The 24,347-nt window shown below is 32.7% G+C and overlaps 1 protein-coding gene across 1 annotated transcript in view; it reads right to left on the minus strand.

Moving 5' to 3' along the window:
- LOC129223147 (potassium voltage-gated channel subfamily H member 6-like) overlaps positions 1–24,347 on the minus strand; it is an 81,795-nt gene that overhangs the window by 37,242 nt on the left and 20,206 nt on the right. Inside the window, exons 3-5 of the mRNA XM_054857715.1 lie at positions 10,320–10,713; positions 5,881–6,080; positions 624–876 (exon numbers count right to left, since the gene is read on the minus strand). Of these exons, the coding sequence (XP_054713690.1) occupies positions 624–876; positions 5,881–6,080; positions 10,320–10,713 (847 nt within the window). The remainder of the gene's footprint in view (positions 1–623; positions 877–5,880; positions 6,081–10,319; positions 10,714–24,347) is intronic.

The raw sequence follows: 24,347 nt of genomic DNA on the forward strand, positions 1-24,347 counted from the left end.
AAAAGAATCTTCTTAAAGATTTTTTTAAAGACAAGATTCCTTTTATCATGTAAATCTGGAATCAACGTCAACTTACTAAAATATGTATTTTGAAAGAATCTTTTAAGTCAAATATTAGATCTTCAAAAAATAGTTCTGTGTCTCGAAATGAATCACGTTCACTCAAAATCAAAAATTGTTGCAATACTTAAAAAAAAGTTCTTGCGTACACTATTGCTCATTTTTTAAAGAAATGACTACTGTTTTGTTATTAAAGCTGAAGTGCTTCAAAAAAATGGTTTATCTTGCCAAGATCAGTTTTCCTAAAAATTATAACATAAATAAGCTGGTTTTGTTAAAAAAAAAATTGCATCAATCAAATATTTGTCACCATTCTAACTTTTTTCCACAGACAATTGACAACAAATGTGGATTGTGGTAAATTTCAATTAACTAAGTTTTTTGAAGCTTACGTTTCCATTGTTGAAAAGTATTTTTAAAACAAAGAACTAAGCATGCGTATGCTCTTTATATCATACAGAAAAACATGTTTTTAGAAAAGACTTCTTTATCGATTTGAAATGCAGCAAATAATGGAAATCAATGCAGCATAAAGATTGAAAGGGCAAAAACAATCCTTGTACCAAGTATGGCCATGACGACATCATCTTTGAGGATCTCTATCGTTCCCCTGGAGAGGAAGTAGAGGGCTGTGAGCACGTCACCCCGATGCACTAGAGTGTCACCAGGGGGCGCGTGCGTCGTCTTGAACTTTAGGCTTAGGGCTCGAAGGCATCCGGGACTAGCCCCTTTGAAGGCCGAGCAGTTGTTGAGCAGATTGCGATTCAGGTGGAGGCATATGTCCGCTTGCAAGCAGTCTGGAAAACCTTTCAAGACCTGTAAAATATTTTGCATTTGGGCTTCATTACGAATAACTGTTATTTTCATAATGGGTGAAATTGGTTCTACGAAGCTAATTTGCAATACATAAAGGTGACAAGCATAATATTAACTTTGGTTAAAGAATAAAGAAGCTACGGAATTTAAATTAAATATTTACGCAAATAACTTGAATTATAGCTAGAGAAACGAGCTTAAGCTTGCAACTCACAGCACAAACTTCAAAGTGATAAAATGTACTTTTACTTTTCATTATTAAAATATACTGGTTTTAAGGAGAAAGCAGGAGTGCATCCCTATTTTTGACCCATTAGAGTTTTTAACCAAATAGATTTAAGGAGAAAAAACACTCACACTAATATGTCATCACCTCAGAGCTACACTAAGACATCTAATCGCAGAAATAATAGTAAGATGTCCTACTGTTGCTCTGAGGCGACGATATACAGTTGCTCTCAAAAGTTGTCAGACGATATCTTTTTCGGTACCTTTTTCTATTAGCAAACTTTCTCTCTTCTCTTTTTGGGGACTAATTTGTATTTTTTTTTGAAGCTCGACAGCGACGAACATTTGACTGTTAGAATAGCTGTGACATTTACACAAAAATTGCTCGGAAACTTGTAAAATTTTAAAACAAGTTTTGGGACGCTTCAATTTTTCACAACTGTTACTGAAAATAATCGTCTTTATGTGCGCGTTATCTTATATAATTAAAAACTGAGCGTATGTACCTATGTATCTAACTATGTATGTCCAAGCTTCTTCTCCCGAACGATAGAGAACTGACCATCGAATCAGGTCTCGATGGATTCGTAATCTTTCCGTCTTCATGTTTGGCTATTTAACATAATCCTCCGACAATAATTAGCGGAGATATCAATTAAAAACTATTAATTATGACACTTAGATTTCGACATAAAATACCTAATTTTCGAAGGCTTTCCTCCATTCAAATTATTATTCAGTGCTTCATCTCAACTTTCCGCAACAATGCTTTTATTTTTATTAAAATGTATAGCGTGAAGAAAATAATTGAGATAAAAGATCTGTTGCCATTTTTTTTCTCGAATATGAACAGGTAAAATTCTTGTTTTTGTTTTGAGGCTTTGCCTGTAATCAGAGGATTTGAAATATTTTCTTTTTGGGGTTTTTTCCGCAATCTGCCGCAAAATTTCACTGACTTTCTTTTTTTTGGTTCAAGCCTGAGTGTTGAACTCGCATCACTTGACATAACTTTTATTTTCGAGGTGGACTGTGCAAAGCCGGGCGACGCAGCTAGTACTTCAATATTTGATGTTTAGTAGCATATCCTTTTGCTTTGAGTGATGCAACACATCATCTGGACATCGATTAAATAAATCTGTGAAAAGATGGAAATATATAAATTTTTGTTCACTTAGATTGAAGATCTTGAAAGAGGTTTGATTTAAATAATGCCCTTCTCCCGAATGTTTTCCCGAGACATTCTCAAAAGGTGTTGATTTAGAAGGAGTCCAGGTGGCTCACCCGGTCAATCCAATAACTAGATTTCCGAGCTGAAAACCAGTATGCACTCAATTTAAAAGAATGTTTGGAATCATTATCCCTCTGAAACACTCATTCACGAGGCATCTTTTTGCGAGAATAATGCCGCTGATGATCTTCTAATATGTTATAATAAGCATTTTGATATATAATCCCATCAATGGGATAGAGAGAGCGATGATACCATCATGATGAAAGGCTCCTCAACCGGATGTCTTTAAATTCGAAGTTCACTATTTCGTAAGGAGAAAGAGGTTCCTAGAAACTCAGAAACATGTGTTTTTGCGCAATTAAACGTTGCTGCATTTTATTTATCATCACTGGTACGTTTCCATGCTTCACAGTTGAACGTTGGTACTAAGGATCCATTCTGGTGCCTTTTCCCTCACAAATATAGCGACAAATATCACTTCTCAAACACATTAATTTGGATTCATTGCTTCAAAAGATCTTCCTCCAACCACTGACTATAATACGTTTCTCGATCCATAACGAATTTTGATTGGATCTTAATACTCTTAGCCTGGAGGAGAAATTTGTGAGTAGACCTTGCAGACAATCCAGCGACATCTTGCGTATTACGATGTCTTCGCACCGAATGTGGACATTATGAGTCTATATACAGTGATCATTTGCTTGCTTCGTCAAACAGCGTTATTTCTTGGGTCAGCTACGATTCCGTCGGAATCATCGTATGTTCTATAACGAGCATGACTACGTAATATTATTTTGCATTACATGCGGACAGTTATTGAAACTCGAAAGTCATTTGCACACAGCATGTATGGAAAGAAAATAACGAAATTGAAATCTAAAAACCAATGAATGGATGTATGAATCCACATTTTCTACATGAATTTTTTTACTTCATTTCCTGAGAAAGCGGAGCCTTTGTGTAAGTGACAGCATAGCATTATTTGACAAACGAATTTAAAAATTCCTTTGTCAAATAATGAATTTTTAAGTATCATCAATAATAAATTTAGCTCACATTAGCTGATGTGAGCTAAAGCAGAAATTTAGCTGACATCAGTAAGAAATTTACCTCACAGGAAAAAATATGAGAAAAAAAAAACACATCGTCTCAAAACTTTCGAGAGCTACTGTATTGAACATTGTGTTTTAAAAACTAAAGATTCGACGAAAGAAATAATTTTTCCACATCGTCTCAAAACTTATGCTTTTAACTTTTTAAGTTAACGTTTGGTATATTTTTGATAGAACATTTTGCTTACAGAAACTTAAAGTAATTTAATTCCTTTAACTATTTTTCAGATCACCAGATGTCGCCTTAAGCGTCTTTAATAAACGCACTCATATCATTTTTAAATTGTAACAATAGCGAAGCGAACTGCGCAGTACTCTCCAGTCAGCCATTATCTATACAACATGTTTCTTTCTACGCACTACCAAAGGTAGGCGATTATGTATTATATATTTTAGTTCATAATGTTTTTCATATGCAAATATACTCATCACACTGTATATAATCATTGCTTTCATTAAATATATGGATCAAACTTGCGCCTGGTTATTAAAAATAACAATTTTAAATTAACAATTTTCACACAAACTGTTTAATGTGTGTCAGGAAGGATGACCAACGCTACAAATTACTAGTTTACATCAATAAAAAAATTTCGTTCACAGGGAAAAATAGGAGAAAAAAAAGCACATCGTCTCAAAACTTTTGAGAGCTACTGTATTGAACAATGTGCTTCAAAAACTAAAGATTCGACGAAAGAAATACTATTTGCGAATATTATTGAGTAGAATCGAAGAATGGTATTACATGATCACAATCAATGTACTTTATAATTATAGATATTTTTAAAATTAATCTTTTACTACTTGGATCTTAGCTGCATTTCATAGTAAATTTTAACTTGCCTTGTTCAATCTGTAAATTGCCAATTAAGACGCCTCCAAAATACTTCTCATTCGATTTTAAACGCTTAAGAGTAATCTTAGGTGTTTAAAATCGGTGATAATTGCATAGTATTACATTAGGTGAGCAAAGCGAAACTCATGTTGAAGTACAACCATTTTTAAATTCGTCTGTTAGCAGTGGCGTAGTTAGAAATTCCTCAAGGGGATGTCCTGCCTAAGGTCAACCAACTTTGATGCTTGGAAATGCCAACTGAAGCAGAGATAGTTTGATTCTAGTTTTACATAGGGCAGTGGAGTCGGAAGAAAAATGGCCGACACCGACTCCGATTTCTGTACTTTGAAACGTCCAACTCCAACTCCAGATTTTTTATTATTTATTATTTCTTTCCAAATCCCTCTTCCTCATGGGAGGGCGGGAAAACCCCTAAACAGAGATTGAAATATGGATTCCTTTTTATGAAATTTTCGCGTTGTTTTTTATTGTAAACCTAAGATGTAGACAACGTTAGAAATTCAATTTGAAAATCAAATTATTCAATAGTTGTGATTTCTAAAGTGAGATTACTTAAAAATCCCATTTTAAAAGACATTGAATAGGATTAATTTGCTCCCCTTTAATGTTTATCTAACAGATTGTTGGTCAAATCCTGTGCTTTCAATTTTTGAAAGCTGTAACTTGAGGGGGGTTTTTTTGCTTAATCAAAAAAACTTTTCTTGACAGGGGCGGTCCTCTCACCTCCCGGGTGACACCCATCTGGTGGGTACCACCTCAACTTAATCTCAGAGTTTATAAAAACTGAAATACTTTAATTCTGAAAAATTTCCCCAATAATATCCCCCTAAATCTTGAATTTCATCTTACAAATTTTAACTAAAGTATTGCACTATGTTCCTGGGAGAGGTTGAGTGTACGTCTGAAGCAAATTTTACCTAAAATCTAACCTACTGAGCTTCAAGTGGGGGGAGAAGTTTGGACTGGAGACCATTCACTTTCTTACTCCATTGTCTGTTGTTAAATTACAATGCTACACAGTCACAATCAATCGCTATGTTCTTACTCGAATTCGGCAAGAATGTTTCTTGAAGTTACTAAAATCGTGAAATATGTGCGAACTTTTTCTGATGTAATATCCATGGCAATACGTTTAAATATATTCGCATGAAGTAACTATGATGTTTTAAACAAAGTTACATGTATTAGTTTAAAATGATTGCATTAAAAACACAATAGCTTGAACAGTTTTGAGTAAATACATGATGAAGATTTAAAAATAAAACAATACATTGCATTAAAACAGAGTAAAATGATAATTAATAACACTGCTAACTGTAATGGTAATGACAGATAATAATAATAATAAGAATAACAGCATATAATAATAATAATAATAATAATGATAAACCTGTGAAATGTAATAAAAAGCTTAATACCATTGACCTTAAAAATTAAAACTTAAAGAAAGTTGCAGTTGATAATTAAACAATTGAACATTCGCATAAATATGCAAAAGTTCTTAGATTGTAGATTGCTACCAATTTCAGATACAATTAGTAGCTCATCATACAAAAGTTGTAATGATTTCTTACCATATTCATGTCAATTCCGTTCGTATAAGTCCAGGCGTGCTGAAAATATTCTTCCAGCCTTTGCCTCAAAGGATTCGGAATCTGATGGAAGCGGATAAATTCCTTCACTCTAAGCAACTGAGTGTGATACCGAGCGGTGCCTGAGTATAACCTCTGGATGATGGCGGATACGTTACCGAAGATACTTGCATACATGAGAGCTGTAAAACAACATATTGGAGTAAATGTTCGGTATTAAAAACATCTTGCATTAAATATTTAAAAATGTAATGCTTTGTGTTCAAGAGCAGATGGTTTATTCAGTCCAAATTGCATAATAATGTCTGCTTATTAATTGTAAGAAGCAGGTTACTTGTTATTCAATTAGCTAGTTTATACCTTAAGCACCATGGACAAAACAAAAAACAAATAAAATTAAAGAATAACGAACCGGGATTATATTTCAACAAACTTTGTGTTTCAAAATAAGTAGTAGTTTGTAGGTCACAGGTTAAATATTTTTGCTTAAAATTTCCGTACTTTTGTGCTGCAAGTCCCATCAGAGCTGAGCTCGCAAGTCATAGCAGTATGAGTTCTGGTCTATCTTAAGTTATGAATAAAATGCGATGCCTTATTTACCTTCAAAGCAGGAAGAAAAGTTTGAATTATACTACGACGTTTATTCTATCAGAATAACAAGGTTGAAGAAATACTAACTCCACGTAAAACCTCATTCCATTTAACGTGCTACTTTGTGTTTAATCCGTCTGTAAAGAATATGGGAAACTGGTTTCTTGCTCTTATATTTTAGCAATTAGAGGATAATTGCACTTTTCTCAACGTCATGTAAAAAGTTAGGCGCTTTCTAAGCTTTCACAAATGCTTGCATATATAATGAAACACAGAAAAGCAGAAGTTAAAACATAAAAGTAACCACATAATGCGATAATATGCGAGATTAACATACATATATATTTCAGTTTGTGTAATAATGGGAAAAGAAAGCAAAGTAAAGCAGGAACATTCCACACCAGGAGAAACCGCGTTAAAGAATCCCTGTCAGTAACCAAAAACCTAGCTTTCTTAAGAGACTTGTTTCTTGAAGCTTCATTGAATCCAAGATTTTTCTGGAAATTACGTGTGGATGTCAATATTCGTCAGAATGGGGTCGTTTCCAAAATTTTAAAAGTATTTTTTTCTGAAACAGCATGCTTAAAAACATAGAATCTGACCATTTTTTAAATAATTTCTTTAAGTGTAATATTTAAAAAAAATTACTAAAATCGGTGCGCTTTCATTGTTTACGTTTTTGTCCGATGACATCACAAATGATGAAATGCCATTCAATGTTGCCATTCATGGTCCAAAATATTTAATTCGCATCTTTACTCACGTGTATTGGCAACGATATGGTTGATAGCAAGCGTAGAGCGCAATTGTAATTCGCTTCTTGATTATCATAACGTGGAAATGCGGCAGAAAGATGCGCCATAGTGCATCATTTGTGACGTCATAAAGATCACGCTCTGTTTGAAGAATCGGACATTTAAAAAAATTAATTAAAAAATAACTGTTGGGAAAATGAAAGTATTTTTTGAGTCCATGTTTTTTTTTTTTTTTTGTTTATTCTATGAATTTCAGTGATAAAAAGTACTACTTTTGACTGAAGGAAACAATTCCATTGTATAGCTGAGACGGTCACATACGGGTAAGCAGACAACTTTCTACCCATTATGTGCTTATTTAATCCTTCATACATATACTCATTCCCAATAGAATTTTTACGATTGCTGGAAACATATTATTCCACATTAGAGACATATTTGAATGAAATTATTGGCTGGAAGAAGCATGACTGCTTGCAATTATGACGAACTCCTTGCACATTGAACGGAAATGTATCTGGGTGACAAGGCATCACAACAGACATAAAAAGAGTGTTTTGAATGTTTTTTTAATGTCACAGGTGGAGTGCAAATCTGATGAATAAAAATGCTCACACACTGCAAACTAAAAATGATTTTTATAAATTAATGACATTAAGGAAAGAGACATAAAAAGAAGTTGAAGTCCCAACAATGATGCTTGAATACTTAAAATCCGTTACACGAATTCATTTGCGAACTTTCGTTGCATTTACATAGGCTGAAGAAAGAATACTTTGAGATTTTTTTTTTGATTTAGAGGTTTTTATATTTTAAACTTGGAATACTGAAAGGGGTTTTTTTCACGTTATTGTTTGCGAAATCCTGTACAAAAGTATTGAAAAGAAATTTGAAACTTTCGCAAAAAATATTAAAGATTTGCTAGAAATATTCATTTTGTTTTAAAAACTAGACTCCACGAGAGCGGGACGAAATAATACGGTCTGGCTCTGCTATGATGAATTTCTACTGGGGAGGATGGAACGGTTCTAACTGCGCAAAATAAAAATGACGAAAGCCTATTAGCCTTGCTGATAAGATTTATTATCTTAGAGTCAATGTAAGGGTATTTCCTCTTTCAACTCGCTTATAAATATACTGAAACACATAAAAGCAAAGGGTGTAAGGGACATTTTTTAAAATTTTATATAACTAGTACGAATGGTAGAAGATACACTCATCTGCTTAGGGGAAAGATATGGAACTAGCAGCCATGGTAGATGTTGCTTTACAGCAGAATCTAGAAAAACTTTTCAATGAATGCCTGCTCAGGGTTTGAAATTTGCACACGTTTTACACTAAACGTAAAAAATTCCACCCACCTCCTTTTTCTTCTCATTGCCTCAGTTTGCCCAAGATTAAGCGTCTTGCTATCAGAACCATACCATACTCCTTACTATAATTCTAGAGAGCGCGTGTATCTGAGCGATACACTGAGAGGTAATTTCATTTTAAAGCTTTATGCGAGAAAGCGCTTCGATTGTCTGACTTAAGCTATTCTTCCTCCTCCTTTACACCTACATTCAATCATCACTTTTTTTTTTCTAGCGTCAGTAACACTCTGTATACGTTTATATCTGGGACATAAGCAGCAACTGTTTAAGTATATATTTTTTTAATTTTTGACATTCGGTTTTCCATTTATTTTTACTACTTTAGGCTTAAATATTATGTATTCTTTAAGAATGGCTGCTCTAAATACGTTTAAATGGTAAATGGTGCTCCACTCTAATAAAAACTTTCTATAAAAGTAACCAACATCGAATGTAACCTAAAGATTTGCACGTATCTCACAGACACAAAGCTTCTTATTTAACCCTAAACTTAATTAAAAATAAAAAATACTTCTACTAATAATCCAAAACGACAAGCTTACATGATTCCCGAAGATCATATGCCAAAAGCTTATATGTATGTAATAGCGTATCTAAGAGATACGCGTGACCTATCATGTTGGTATAGAGGCCTCGCCTGCTGGAAAGCTTATGTTCACTACCAAACGGCACGATCTTGAGGCGGCTCGGATCTTTACGAAATTCTGAATTAAGGTTAATTTTCAGTAGATATGAGCCCAGATAAAGCAATTCGACTGCATAGGTACTATTTTGGCTGCAACGAGGATCCAAAGCTGCTAGCTTGGCTCCAGAAATGCAATGGCTTTCCTTTGGAATTTCCGGTTTTTACTCTTTTCTTGCTAATGCACTGGAATATGTACTGCTTGAGTACATTTACAATATAGAATCAATGCCTCTTCTCCTATGGTAGACTGACAAAAGACGCTAAATGTGTTGGAAAAACAAATATTGTGATGTTTCAAGCTTCGAATCAAAGCTTCAAGTTTCAGTTCTTTCAATCGAAGCTTCAAAATGAAGTGAAAACACTATTACTTTTCTGTAGCAAAACTGGCAGCTTTGGACGTTCATTTCAGTTGAACTAGGATCCATGCAGCCAAACCGCTTTACCAGGGCTCATATCTATTGAGAATTGACCTAAATCCAAAATTTTGTCTAGATGTCTGTGGCACTGAAAGTCGTTAAGCAGTAAGTTACCACCCTTAAGCCAGGAGCTTAAGCAGAACTGCATGCAATATACCGACGGCCTGGTATGTCATCCAGAAATAGCATTTTCGTCCTCGTTGGGGACTTATCAGTCTGGAAAATGCAATAATCGAGCTGAAGGCAGATGTCATCTTATTGAAGATGAGAGTGCACTACCCTAAAGCCCTGAATAGTAGATTAAGCAGCGTCACGTCCGCCATCTTGGGGCTAAACGATGTTTTCTTCTATGTCTGAATGGAGAAGTAGCGTATTTTGCTTCATAACTGTGGTTTCCTATTAACTCCATGTTAATTCACAATCAAGAAACACCACGTTCAAGAAGCAAAACACGCTACTTCACCGTAGTGGACATAGAAGAAATCATCGTTTGGCCTCGAGATGGCGGACGTGTCGCTACTTAAGCTACGATCCAGGGCTTTACACTACCCAAGGTCGTGCCGTTTAGTGGTCAGACTATCTCTCCACAACCAATACTCACATCCTACGAGCATAACGATGATGGCGAAGACCTTCTCCATGTTGGTGTTGGGCGCCACGTTGCCGAAGCCGACGCTCGTGAGGCTGGTGAACGTGAAGTAGAGCGCCGTCACGTACTTGGACTTGATGGAGGGTCCTCCGTGGCTATTGTTGTAGTGCTGCTCCGTATCGCGGGCCAGAGCATCCAGCCAGCCGATCTTGTGGGCTAGGAAAGGTCGCTCGGCGTTGCCGATTGCGTACCAGATGCAGGCCAGCCAGTGGGCGATGAGCGCAAAAGCTGCCACGAGGAGCAAGAGCACCGCGGCCCCGTACTCCGAGTAGCGGTCGATTTTGCGGGCCACCCGCACCAGGCGCAGCAGGCGGGCCGTCTTCAGCAGACCGATCAGGGTTGTCGTCTGCGTGCGAGATCAGCATTAAAGATCACGACCCGGGACTCGATTATATGAGCTTTTGCGATCAGACCACATGTATCAATTGCAAAAAATATCACCAGGGGGAGTTGGACGGGAGGGAGTTTTATGAGTTCGACAAGGGGAGGAACAGTCTGAGTATGAAATTGCCCAATTAACAATTCATGACGGATAATTATAGTTTGTGGACATTTCTCACTTTTAAACGGACTACTGACTTAAGGCTAAAAAAATTGTTAGGGTTAGGTTCGACAAGGGAAGGAGAAAAGTCTGCGTATGAAGTTGCCCAAACGGGTATTTCTATGTTCAACCATCAATTCATATCGAATAACTGTAGTTTGTCACTTTTAAACCGACAGCTGATTTAGGACAAAAAAAATTAAGGCTAGGTTGTATTTAGATAATACGGAGCTTTCAATTCATCAAGGGAAGGAGAAAAGTTCGTGTATGAAGTTGCCCAAACGGGTAATTCTATGTTTAACTATCAATTCATATCGGATAATTATAGTTTGTGGACATTTGCCTCTTTTAAATGGACTACTAATTTAAGAAAAAAAAATCATTGGGGTTAGGTTGGAGTTGGATAATAGGGAGCTTTAAGTTCGACAAGGGAAGGAGAAAAGTCTGAGTATGAAATTTCCCAAGTAAATGTTTTAATGTTTAACTAACAATTTATATCGGATAATTAAACTTTTCGGACGCTTGTCACTTTTAAATGGACTGCTTATTTACGACTAATAAAATAATTAATTTTAGAATGGAGTTAGGTAATAGGGATCTTTAGGTTCGACAAGGGAAGGATAAAAGTATGTGTAAGAAATTTATCAAATCGACGTTTCTACTACCAACTATTTATTTGTATCAAATAGTCAAAGTTTAAGGGAACTTGTCGTTTCCAAACGGAACGCCGATATGTGCCTAAAAAGTGTTTAATGGTGACAAATTGGAAATTCTTTTAGAGCACATTAAAAAAGGGGGGGGGGCAATGGATTAGTCAAAATTGTATCACTAGACGTTTAGTGTTGAATTTAAGACAGCTTAGATTGAACGGAGATGGGAGCATTGAGATCTAACACAAAGTTTATTAGTATGACAAACACCATTAAAAAAAATTTATACAATATTTTTTGTGTTGGAGTTTTATTCTCTGAACTTCTAATACTCTAGAGGGTTTTTCATATTAATGTTTAGTTATATCTTATAAATAAGTATTTACAAAAGGATTTTAAATGTTATGAAATGAATTTAAATAATTTTATTGATTCACAGGAGTATGGCACTTTGTAGTTAAATTTCAGTACTTCAAATATAGTACTTCATAGCCAGCTTTTTTTCAGGAAAAAGCATATAATTTTTTGATGATTATTAAATATTAAGGTAGTAAAAATTAAAACTTTCTGAAAAAAAATCAAACTTGTGTACCTCGTTATGGAAAAAATTTAAATGATGATGTTTAAAAAAATACATTATTGAAAGAGGTAAAAAATAGTTTTATTCATTTTGAAATTCGGTAGCAAACTACGTAAGTTAAGATATTTATATTGCTACGAAAAAATGTTTGTCAAATCAGTCCGTCAAAAAATCGGAATCTAAATGTATTTTATTCTTTTACAAAAATTTAAACATGCATAAAAATATTTTTTTTAAATAATTTTTTGAAAAATGTGTTCCTATTAAAGAAAACATTCAATTTACGATGCAAGTTAAAATTTTGTTAAATGTTGGCATTTTGTAAAGCAAATGTCCTCTATTTTCTTTGGAAAACTGATACATGTGATCTCCTAAACGTCCAAGCTAAAACTATCCTAATTGTGAAATCATAGTATTCCCCCCCCCCCCGAATTTCTATCATAGTCTGTAAGTGCCGAGATTTTTAGAATTATAGGAATTTTCTTTTCATTACGGAAGGACCTTGCTTAAGCTACTTATGTCAAAGAGTCTCATGATTCAGCGAGACTTAAGTTTCTTGAACACCTACCTTAATCAGCTTTAGATCTTCATAACAAACTGTCATTACCTTATTTTAGATAAATTTGATCAACTTACTGGAAAGATGGAATTATAAGACAAATAGCTTTTGTTTCTTGGCAAGAGATGATGTTTAAATTAAAAAAGCAAGCAAAAAACTCTCAGTTCTAACTTGTTGTGGAGGAAGCTATAAATAAATATACATGGAGGTATATATACATTACATTTAACATATTCTGCATTTTTGAAAAGCTAAACTCATCCGATCATTTATCTGTTCTGAAAATATTACACATTCATTTATTAGCTAAACACTCTTTTTTATTTACACTCTTTTGTATTTTTTACAAAATGTAAATGCTTGGCCTCAAAATTGTCATTATTTTCTAAATGACCATAGACAATATTTTCTTATAATGTTTAAGCTTAAAAATCTGCATTATGCAAAAAATAGTATAATTCGTATCTTAGCAATTGTTTCGTTACAATAGTTACTATTATAGACAAAGTGTATTGTCGAATCTCGGAAAAATAGCTAAATACCCCTCCTTAAAATATAAAATTACTTTTTAAACGTTATGAAGTAAGTCTTATTTTCCTTCACTTGCTAACATTTATTTCAATCTATTTTTGAGTTTTTTTTGACGCTAATTACAGTAAGGGAATTTTTAAATATGCATTTGAAAAATCAAATGACCAATGATGAAGAATGAATATGCAGAAGCGATGGAATTTCCAGCACAATCCCATTTCCAATTTCAATCTAAGCTGTGCAGAACTGTTTGACATCGAGTAAACCAAATCTACCCTTGCATACTTAATTTTTCCCTGGCAACGTCGAAAAAATGAAACAAAAAATGTCTTTCAGATGCATAACAAACATCTCTAAATAAACTAGTATGGAATCTAAATCGAGATTATTCCAGGAAATGACAGGGATTTGAGGTATAAAAAAAAAACGGAATGGACATAAAAGATCTCTAATTGAAAAATACCCCCTGACCAAATTTATGATGTCTTTAAAAATACCACTAACACATAATGAATCTATATTTTCAAGAATCAGAACAGCGTGTCAATACTGAAATGGGCAAGATTCAAGTTTTGCCAGTGGTGTAGGTGCCCCGGTTCTAGGTAGGATCCACTGACTCTAGGGTACAAGACTTCAATGCGCTTGCTCTTCGTGCCAGCCTCCACACGCCCCTTGGCCACGGGCCTCTTTTGGTACAACATCGGAACTTACAAGTATAATTAAGAAAAGGGATTGTATCGGCCATGCAGGGTCACACTATTGAAGCGAATGAGAATAAATAGTCATGCAGAATAGGCAGAAAACAACAAATGTTTGTTTATCTGAAAACATGCAAAATTGTTGATTCACTTTTATTGTCTAATGAACTTTCGCTGTAAAGATAGCAACATCTATAATCAGTTCAACTGAATGAAAACTAATATATGTGATTTTTACACATGTAAATTATTCTGTAAAATGTGAATGAGTAAAATATTAATCGCGAAAGAACTATTACCGATTGGGTACTGATTTTTCTTATGAAAAATGGTAACGGAGTTGATACGGGACTTTTATAACTAAAAATTCGCTGTGGATACTTTTTTTAAGTAGACTGCAGGGATTCATTGATTTTGAGCCCAATTTGGAAGACATTTCTTTTCCTTTAATCTACTGCTGTTTCGTGGAGTATGAGAAAGTTTAAAGGACAATTTTGCGTTTTAAGCTCTTGATATTTGCAACAGCAATAACTATGTTTGAATAATCTGTTTAGGAATATTAAGATTTTAAAACTAGTAATTGTATAGAAGCAATTATTTAAAGAAACAGTTTTCAACAAATGAATTCTATGTGATGTGTGAGTGTTTCTGAATCATTTTTATACCGCGAAAAACAATTTATGATAGACGAATTTTGCCGCGTGTTTGAGCATATTAAAAAGAGAACTAGTTTAATTTGAAACTTTAGGAAGAAATAATTATTGAACTGACATTTAATCCAACATGGTTTAATAAAATTTAGTGGAAAGAAATTAGTACATTTCAATGAAAATAATACGATTTAATTTATGTTATTTACTTGTAGATAGCCTAATTATTTTACTCCATCATACTCTTTCGATGAACTTTTGTTATTGTGACCAAAATGATGAATGTAATAAGTTATATAAACAATTTTTGATTTAAAACTAAACTACTGAAATGTCAACAGCATATACTTTGGGAATTTATTTTATTTCAAACCAAACTATTTTTTTATTAGTTTTATGTGAGTAATGAGCACACACAAAATAACTTTGGAAAAGAAAACAAATTATTTCATTATTGCACTCATTTACAATTTCTTCTTACTGAAGATTTTCAAAATCATCTGCTTAAAAAAAATTGCATGTATTTTATCAGTACATGATGTATACATTAAGAAGTTCTTTTTTTTTTTTTTTTGCAATTTCCCTAAGGATATTTAATGAAGGGATGTTTTTCTGACGCAAAACTGAAAATTCTTTTGAATAATGTTATTTTTACAGACTGACAAACATGCAACAAATATACTCCATATCAGTGTTTTTGATACTCTGCATAACACAATTAAGGAATGCCTCAAACATACATAAAATCACAACAGTTAGCAACAATAAGGGCTACGTGGCTAATATGAGTTTTTAAACAGTAATTGCAATAATTATGGGATTTATTAAGTCAAAAAGCATAATCAGGGTATATCAGCATTCCTAGCTGCAGACATATAACATATAGTGTAAGAGTTAAATTATGCGTATGTGGAATATTTAAATTTAGGGTCACAAGACTCAGTTTTTGAGGGTTTTTTTTTAATTCTTAGACAATAGAACAAATTTAAAAAAATGTCTTTTTAAAGAGTGGTAAATTTTCAGTTTGCCGTTAGCCTATTTAGCGTTAATAACGGTAATTATTTTTATTTTTTATTTTTTAAATTGTGTCTCACCGGATATGATTATTTATATTTATTTACTGGAGACATTTTAAGTGAACAAACAAACTTATTTGTTCCTTCCCCTCTAAAGCTAGTATAGACTAATCCAGTTATTTGTGTTTTATATTTAAAGCGAGCAAAACGTATTATCTCGATTATCACTCGCATTTATTTTTAGAAGAAAATTAAAGAAAAAATGTTAACTGGAGTGTGAGTTTTAATCTAGGATTTAGTTTTATGCTACTGTTTAAATGCTATAAGGTAGCTTATTTTTGCTTACTTCAATTTTCCTACTCTACAGCTGATTGTTACGTGGGTATGGGTTGTTTTGTTAACACAAGGAGCAGCTGGGAAAAATCAATTTTTCCTTAGAATGGTAACTAAAGGTACTAATTTTTTAATAAACCTCAAGAAGTCTAGGTCTGTCTACCTCTTATATAGTTAGAACTCGTTAGGTTATATGCTGAATTTCATTTGACGCAAAACTCTCAATTCGTGGAAAATGGCCGAAAATTCTCATGATGGTGCTTTGGATAATGGTAATAACCACACGTATATTGATTACACTGATTTTCATACGTTGTATAGTTCTCAATCCATATCTTGGTGGTGGAACTTCCGTTGACGATCGTGATTAAAAGCTTATTGCTTACGCAAAATTTCAATTGACGTTGAGTTCGTAATCCATGAATCCAAATTTCTTCCAACTGTGATCAGCATAATATTTTAGGAATAAAATAACACTAAGAAAATTAGATTAGCAATCAAATTACTCACACTACCGTGACCATGGTCAAAGTACTTTTGACGGATAGGTTTCTTTAATCTGTCTCTCCCCCCCAAAAAAAAAAATCTTTTACGAACGGATTTAGCAATTTCCTATAATATTATGGTTTACATTTTCATGCATGAGAATCAATGAACGATATCAATTGAAAATTAGACTTCAATTTAATTTCGAGAAGGAAAAACTACAACTTTCATACTTTGCTCATCCTCAACAATATCGTTAACGTGATACCATACGGGCTCTATTATCACATGTAAATGTGTTTATATCCTATTACAAATTACACTTCTGAAATTTAAAGGATTCAATTGCTTTATGTTTTAATAAATTTGATCTTATAAAACTAAGATTTCAGGAAAAGAGCTTCGTCAGCGTGTTTCAAAAGAAATTTTTGTACTTAACCCGTAACAGGGGAGGTGCGGTCTCACAGACCGCTCAAAAGTTCATCCGATCAGCCCTATTTTATTTTCAGTCCGATTGAATGGTTTTTCCAATAGCTTTTTGTTTTATGACCTTGAACACCCCTTTTGCTTATCAGCATCTTTTGGCGAGTGCATCTGGTTTAAATTTCATTGCATTCTTTGGAAGCGGTCTGTGAGACTGCACTTCACCTTCAGTATTACAATTTTTGGCAGTAGTAGACATGGCGAACCGTTTAAATAGGGGTTCCTTTATCTTACCCGCGTTATGCAGAAGAAATGTAAACTATTCTAGTTGAAGTTGAGAGTTGTTTGATATGTTCACAAAAAATACGCAATGATGTTTTAGGGACAATAAAGGCAGAATTAATCCTGGAAATACGACGCGAAATACTTATAGTTAAAAGACTGTCAAAATTTTCTTGTAACGTGATATAATCAATTTTCTGGTATTAAAATGTTCTGTATATATTAAACCCTTAAAACAAAATCATTAATAAATAATAGATTAGTTTTATTACGAGTAATAATTTATTTACTGAAGAATATGAATTTTTTTGAAAAACCTTAAAGCTGTATTAAAATTTCCTCGGAAAAGGTATATTTTAATCCAGAATTCAAAAATATTTTTTTCCTGTGCTAATAAAAGTACAAAGAGTACTTAAAGGAAGTTGTTATGTCCTACTTTTTCACCTCCCTGATACGGATAAATAAATTTAGAGCGGTAATAAACTAACGGTTACTTAAAAGAATCTCTAAATATGAAAAATCTCTTTTCTGCTTTTATCGTAAAAAGATAATTTTCTGAAAAGTGCAAATTAAATTAATATTTGAAATTAATTATAGTTTCAAGGCTATATAAAACGTCTTATTAGAGCCCAAAAGTGTAAGTTTACTTCCTCCTTTCTTGTTTTCTTCTCAAAGAAATGAATATTTTGAAATTGCAAACTTAAATTTCTGATTGAAGGTTTTATTAAAGTTGTTTAAGTACCTCTAATTGTAAATTGAATACCCCATTTCTTGTTATTTTTTTCGGTAGAAATAGTCTTTTGAAAAATTAAAATTTTATTGTACTTTCAAGTTTGTATATGAATAAAGTACTCTTGAATATATAAAGTATTCTTAAACATACATTTTATTACGCATTTCTTGTTTTCCCCTGTAGAAATAATCCTTTATAAAATGGAAATGTAATTTTATTTTGAGGGTCATGCGTAAACTTATTGAAAGTCTCCAAAAATGTAAATTAGAATGCTCATTTCTTGTTTTTTTTTTCCCTGAAGAAAGTACTTTTTTCAACATGCATGTTTCATTTCAGTTTCAAGGAAATATGTAGAGTCATGAAGTTATATTTAATGTAGAGTAAAACTCTCATTTTTTGTTCCGTATTGAATAAATTAATTTTCAAAAAAAGCCAATTAACTTAGAGTTGAATAAAGAAAATCAAAAGTGAGTGTGTAACTATAATATAAAGCAAAGAACGTATACATGTGTTTCAGTTTCTCACGTCACATCAACTCTTTTTCTGCGTGGTTCTCGAAAAGGACTAAACTCTATGTATCTTCGAATTACTATTGCAAATATTAATATTTTTTTCGCATTATAGTGGAATGTAAAAAATATAACCACTTAATTCAACTACCTTTTTCGTTTTCACTAAAATTCTTAAAAAGTAAAATATATATGGTACTTAAAATGAAAATTTTCAACAATAATGTTCTGTAATAATTTGACTCTCTTTGTTCTTCGCAACTTATATTCACTAGTATTTCATGCAAAACTGATTAAATCAGAATAATTTCGGCTCGTTAAATTCCTAATAAAAGTGAAAATATGTCTGCTTTTACGTTAAGACTTAATAATAAACAGCGATACATGGATATAGTACTCACATCGAAAGCTGACAACATCCTATTCCATACATCAATAAAGCAACTGGTATCTCTTAAGTCAACATATTAAACATGCAATCATGCAGGAAATTTTAAGCAAAAAGCATGCAAAGCGTTTTTATGCAACATGTATGAAGCAAACAACAACTAAAGAGGCAAACACGTGGTGTAGGCAGCTGCGGAAGCAGAAACGAGGAGTTGATAATAAATCATAGAAATTCAAGATCAACCTTAGTTCGCGAATTGGGCAAATTATCATTGTTTTGATTTTGCCTTTAAGTTTTATGTCTAAATAAAAGAATGAAGCTTCTACGGGTCAAAGGGGTATTGAAAAAAAGGGTCCATGCAAGTTGCCTTCGGTAAGCAATTGTCTCCATATCTTTCAAATCACACCCCCGCCTACCACTTAGGGGAGAGATTCGAAAGCATTTGAGGCTTTTGCTATCCTCCGGCAAAAACTTGGTGTATTTTGCAAGTGCTCAATTATGATCAAATAATATTAGTATAGCATAAAAATGGACATGTATATATATGCACAAAACAAAAACACAAGAGCAGTGTGGTTAAAGATTCATATGGCTATTTTTTCATGAGTAAATATGTTAAAATTTGCTGCTTCAGAAAGAGATGAATTTCTATGAAAAATATGAAAAGTTAATTTTGTAAAAATGCAACATGAGCAAAAACCGAAACAACTTTTGAAATTTATAGCAGATAATTAAAGAAAATTATGAAAAGTGTTTGCATACAAATAATTAGTACATTTTAAAAAATAATGAAAGTCAGCTATTAAAAACTAGAAAAGCCATCAAAATACTTTGGAAATCATAAAGATTCACAAAAACTTCACTCGATCAGTGATGCATTGTTTGTAGCGATTTCAAGAAACTTTCAGTTTCATCAATTTAAGTATCCATTCTTACAAAAAAAATCAAATGCTCATATTATTGAAAACAATTAACTTAAAGATACAATTATTTGCTTTAATAGCCAATGAAAACAGAGCGTATATATATTTCTTGCTTTTTGTAAAATTTAATAAAAAAAGTGACTGATAAAAGGTCAATATCTTAAAGAATCAATTTTTATGAAAGCAACAACATTTGTAGCAATCGAAAAAAAAAGCTCGTAAAATAACTCATCTTATTTTACAAACGTGGCAATAGGCGAAATTTCTAACAGTTTCTAAAACATCACTTAGGACAGTTTAAACAATGAACTTTACCATATGAATATTAAGCACACAGCTCTCATAAAACTAACAGCAAAAAAGTACAAAATATTTAAAAATACACATACAAATATGATTAATACATATGAAAAATGCATTTAAATACATTTAAATAGATAAAGATAATCACATATAGCACAAGAAATATATTCAGTATGGAAGTCATTACATTTCCACTCTAACATTTGGTGATGTTTTTTATGCAGTCAAATGCAGTTAATACAATAATAATGATAAAGCAAAAGTTTTTTTAGAATGATGACTTTTTTTTCTAAATCACGAAATAAGTTAAGAGAATTCAGAAATCTGAAGTTTGTTAATGTTATCATTGCAATTTGGTCAAGATAGTAAAGTTTGTAAACTTAATCATTAATATAATAATTAAGTATTTGACTACATTACCAAATGATTTGCAAGACTTTCTGAAATTTAGTATTTTTAAAAAAAGACTCAACATCTATAAAAGAAAAGGGATGAACAACTTTTTAAATGCCTATTTTGGAGTAAGAATTTTTAATCAATCGATTTTGGTTGATAGAATCAGAAATTTAAAAAGATACATTTATTTCTCAAATAAATAAATAAAATAAAAATATCAAATCACTGTGTTTCTCTAAAAATTTAATTCACTCAAATAAATACTGAGTAAACATGCACGCAAAATTGATAAACACTGTTGCTAACACCACCTAATACGAATAATTTTTAAAATATGTATTAATTTACGAATTAATACCATTAATACCAAAATATCAGTAGTATACTGCGCACAGAAATATATTACGATCATCCTTTACAATTGACAGGAAACATAGCCACAAGGAATGGCATTTGTCATCCATCCATCTTATAAGACAGGCTAAATGAAGTTAATTTTCAACTGATTTTACCCTTAAGTTAGAAATAAAACGAATGGAAACAAAAATAATAATGAACGGAGCTATTGTTCAATTCGTAAAAATGTCTGCGAAATCCAAAGTTTTTGTTTGATAACAGCATTAAACTAGGCTACTTTGGAAAAGTTAATTATTTAAACTTTTTTATTGCATTCTGTGAATTAACTACATGTTTTAGAATGTTCAGAATATTTATATATACACAAAAATAAGCAAGTAGCTCGAAAAAATTGAGATATAATTACTTAAATATAATTGACTCGTTACTTTAGGAAGCACTTAAATGAAAAGGAAAAACTAAAAATAAAATGCTGAGTATTTATTACCATGCAAAATTATCTAGGCAATGTTGGTTTCATTCCTTACCATAATGAATCCAGCTTCTGTTAAAAATTAACTTTCATCAAGTTTCGGAGAGTTAACTTTATTTTTAATATCTGGAGGGCATATTAAAGAATTTTGGAATGTTGGTCCGACTCACTGTGCTAGAAATTACTTTGGAAACTACTAGAAAGCACTAAAATTTACGGGCAAAAGATACACTCATAACTTTTCTTTTCAAGATTTAGAAAAATAGTATCACAACTAAAGTAGGTGAAAAAGGAAATCATCATTCAAAAATTATAGAAAAAATATTTTTTAACGATTTTATGCCATACCGAAATATTTTTAAGAGAAGTAATACTTATGAGAGTTTTTTAAAAAATTGTCTATCTTTACATGCTTATTGGTTTCAATAGACAAAAATATAATGTTGGGAAATTGAATGTTAGCTTTTTAGAGAAATCGTAGATAATTTTCTGCTGAAAAAGAAGAACATATTTTTTGAACGGTTTATACGCAGTTAATCTATTTTATCCGAGTTTTTGTGTTTCTGAATGTAAGGATATGTTTGAAAATAAAAATTTAAGGGAAATCATTTACCAAAGTTTGCAATACTCAATTGTGAACAGAGGGAAAATTAATGAATAAATACCTTTGTGCTGAAAATTAGAACAGTTAGTAATCCAACGTTGTGAAGCACAAAAAATGCAAAATTATTGCAGACACGTGTTTCGGTGTTACAAGGAACACCTTTTTCAATGCTAAGAAATGTGAGCTTCTGGATGAAAAGTCATCCGGGAAAAGCAACATGGTGGAACAGGAGACAGTATAAATATCAAAAAATAGAAATTAAACAAAAACAAAAAAAGATAAAATGACACCTGGAGGCATAATTTATTATATAATTCCATCAGGAAAAAACCGCTAAGTAATAAATTTTCCAAGAAAACCCATAAACAATGCAAAAAGTCCAAAAATGAAACCACTCTGCATAAATTAGCAATAAATTTACCAGCGGGAAAAACTATGTATGGAAGCAATGTATCAAATGGAGAAATGCAGGAAAAAACAAAGTGAAGGATAAACATATTGGAATTAGTTAATCACAAAACGAAATAAGAAAGCAAAAAAATGAAAAAAATAAAAGTAAGAAATGTACGACGTATACATAAAAATAATAGAGATACTAAACCAATTTTAACAAAGGAGTCCACACAGAAGAAAAATATGGAATTGCAGTAAGATCGTTAACTAAATTAGAACGGTTCCTCAGGATGTAGAAAGATTCCCAAAAATCAAGATCCAACGAAATGGTGCATTTTTGTATAATTTGATAAGAGTTAAAATCAAAAGAGTGATTCGATTCCCAACAGTGTTGAGCAATACTGGATTTATTCAACTGTTGTTTTCTGACGTATCTTTGATGTTCTTTTAACCGAAATTTCAAAGAACGGCGGGTCTGTCCGATGTATCCGAGTCCGCAATTGCAAACAATTTTATAGATCCCACAACAATTAAGAGGATGAATAGAATCTTTAAGAGAAGAGAAAGAAAGTTTATTAATAGGAGAAAATACCACTTGGAATTGGAATCGCTTCAGTTCGTTCATCGTTTTTTTTTCCTTCTACTGCTGCTTACTTCTGATTAAGAGCTTAAATGAGAAAACAGCTCTTCAATACTGAACCAACGTGATGTTTCACATAGAATGAATGTTAAAGAATAGAATCTTGTAATTGCGCTCCTGCAGAGCAATTTGTACCTCATGTGTCACTTATCAAAGGAAGAGCAAGTCGAAGGGTACTTCCGATATGACTCTATGTCACAGAAATGATATTGTAAAGTTGTTTATGTGAGTTATTTAGAACGGATAAAAATATTCTAACTCGCACAATATCAATTTTGTCTATGGCTATGCCCTGAGATTGAAAGGACTACTATTCCTCTTAGGAAAAGTGCCGGAAAACTCATTCCTATGTTTGTGATATGGGAATAAGATGAATGTTAACGAATAGCATCGTGCAATCGCAGAATATTTTTTTTACCTCATCTGTCTCTGATCCTAGAAAGAGCAAGTCGAAGGGAATAGCCACTATGATCCTATGCCACAAAAATGGCATGGAAAGATTGCTTGTGCAACTCGCACAATATCAATCTTGTCTATGGCTGTACCCCCTTGAAATTAAAAAGATTACTATTCCTCACAGGAAATTTGTCAGGAAACTCACTCCTATGTTTATGATCGGAGAATAAATTGGATGTTAATGAATAGCATCCTGTAATTGCACTCCTGCAGAGTAATTTGTGCCTCCTCTCTCTCTGATCATAGGAAGATCAAATCGAAGGGTATGGTAGCTATGATTCTGTGCCACAGATTGACATAAAAAAGTTGCTTTTGTCAGTTATTTGGAACGGATAAAATAATTCGAACTCTCACAATGTCAGTTTTATCTATGGCTATGTCCTGAGATTAAAAGGACTAATAAATCTCTTAGAAAAATTGTCAGAAAACTCATTCCTGCGTTTGTGGTATGGGAATAAGACGGATGTTAATGAACAGCATCCCGCAACCGCAGAGTAATTTTTTGCCTCATTTGTCTTTGCTCCTACGAAGAGCGAGTCGAAGGGTATTGCCACTGTGGTTCTATGCCACAGAAATGACATTGAAAACTTGCTTGTGTCAATTATTTGGAACGGATAAAAATATTCTACCTCGCACAATGTCAATTTTGTGTAAGGCTAAGTCCTGAGATTAAAGATACTACTATTTCTCTTTGAAAAACTGTCAAAAAAAAAAAAAAAACACATCCCTACGTTTGTGATACAGAAATAAGATGGATGTTAACGACTAGCATCCTGCTACCGCAGAGTAGCTTTTTTACCTCATCTGTCTCTGGTCCTAGAATGAGCAAGTCGAACGATATGGACACTACAGAAATGACAAAGGCAAGTTGCTCGTGTGAAATATTTAGAGCGGATAGAAATATTTTAGATTGTTCAGAGTCCAGTTTGGATCACGAGATTAAACTGACTCTACTTCCTCTTCGGAAACTTTTTAGAGAACACTATCCTCTATTTGTGGTAAAACACAGAAAGTAACAAGCATGGTAAAGAACGCTATCCTACAACCTCCAAAAGTA

The sequence above is a fragment of the Uloborus diversus genome, chromosome 5, assembly GCF_026930045.1.
Source record: "Uloborus diversus isolate 005 chromosome 5, Udiv.v.3.1, whole genome shotgun sequence".
NCBI classification, from domain to species: domain Eukaryota; kingdom Metazoa; phylum Arthropoda; class Arachnida; order Araneae; family Uloboridae; genus Uloborus; species Uloborus diversus.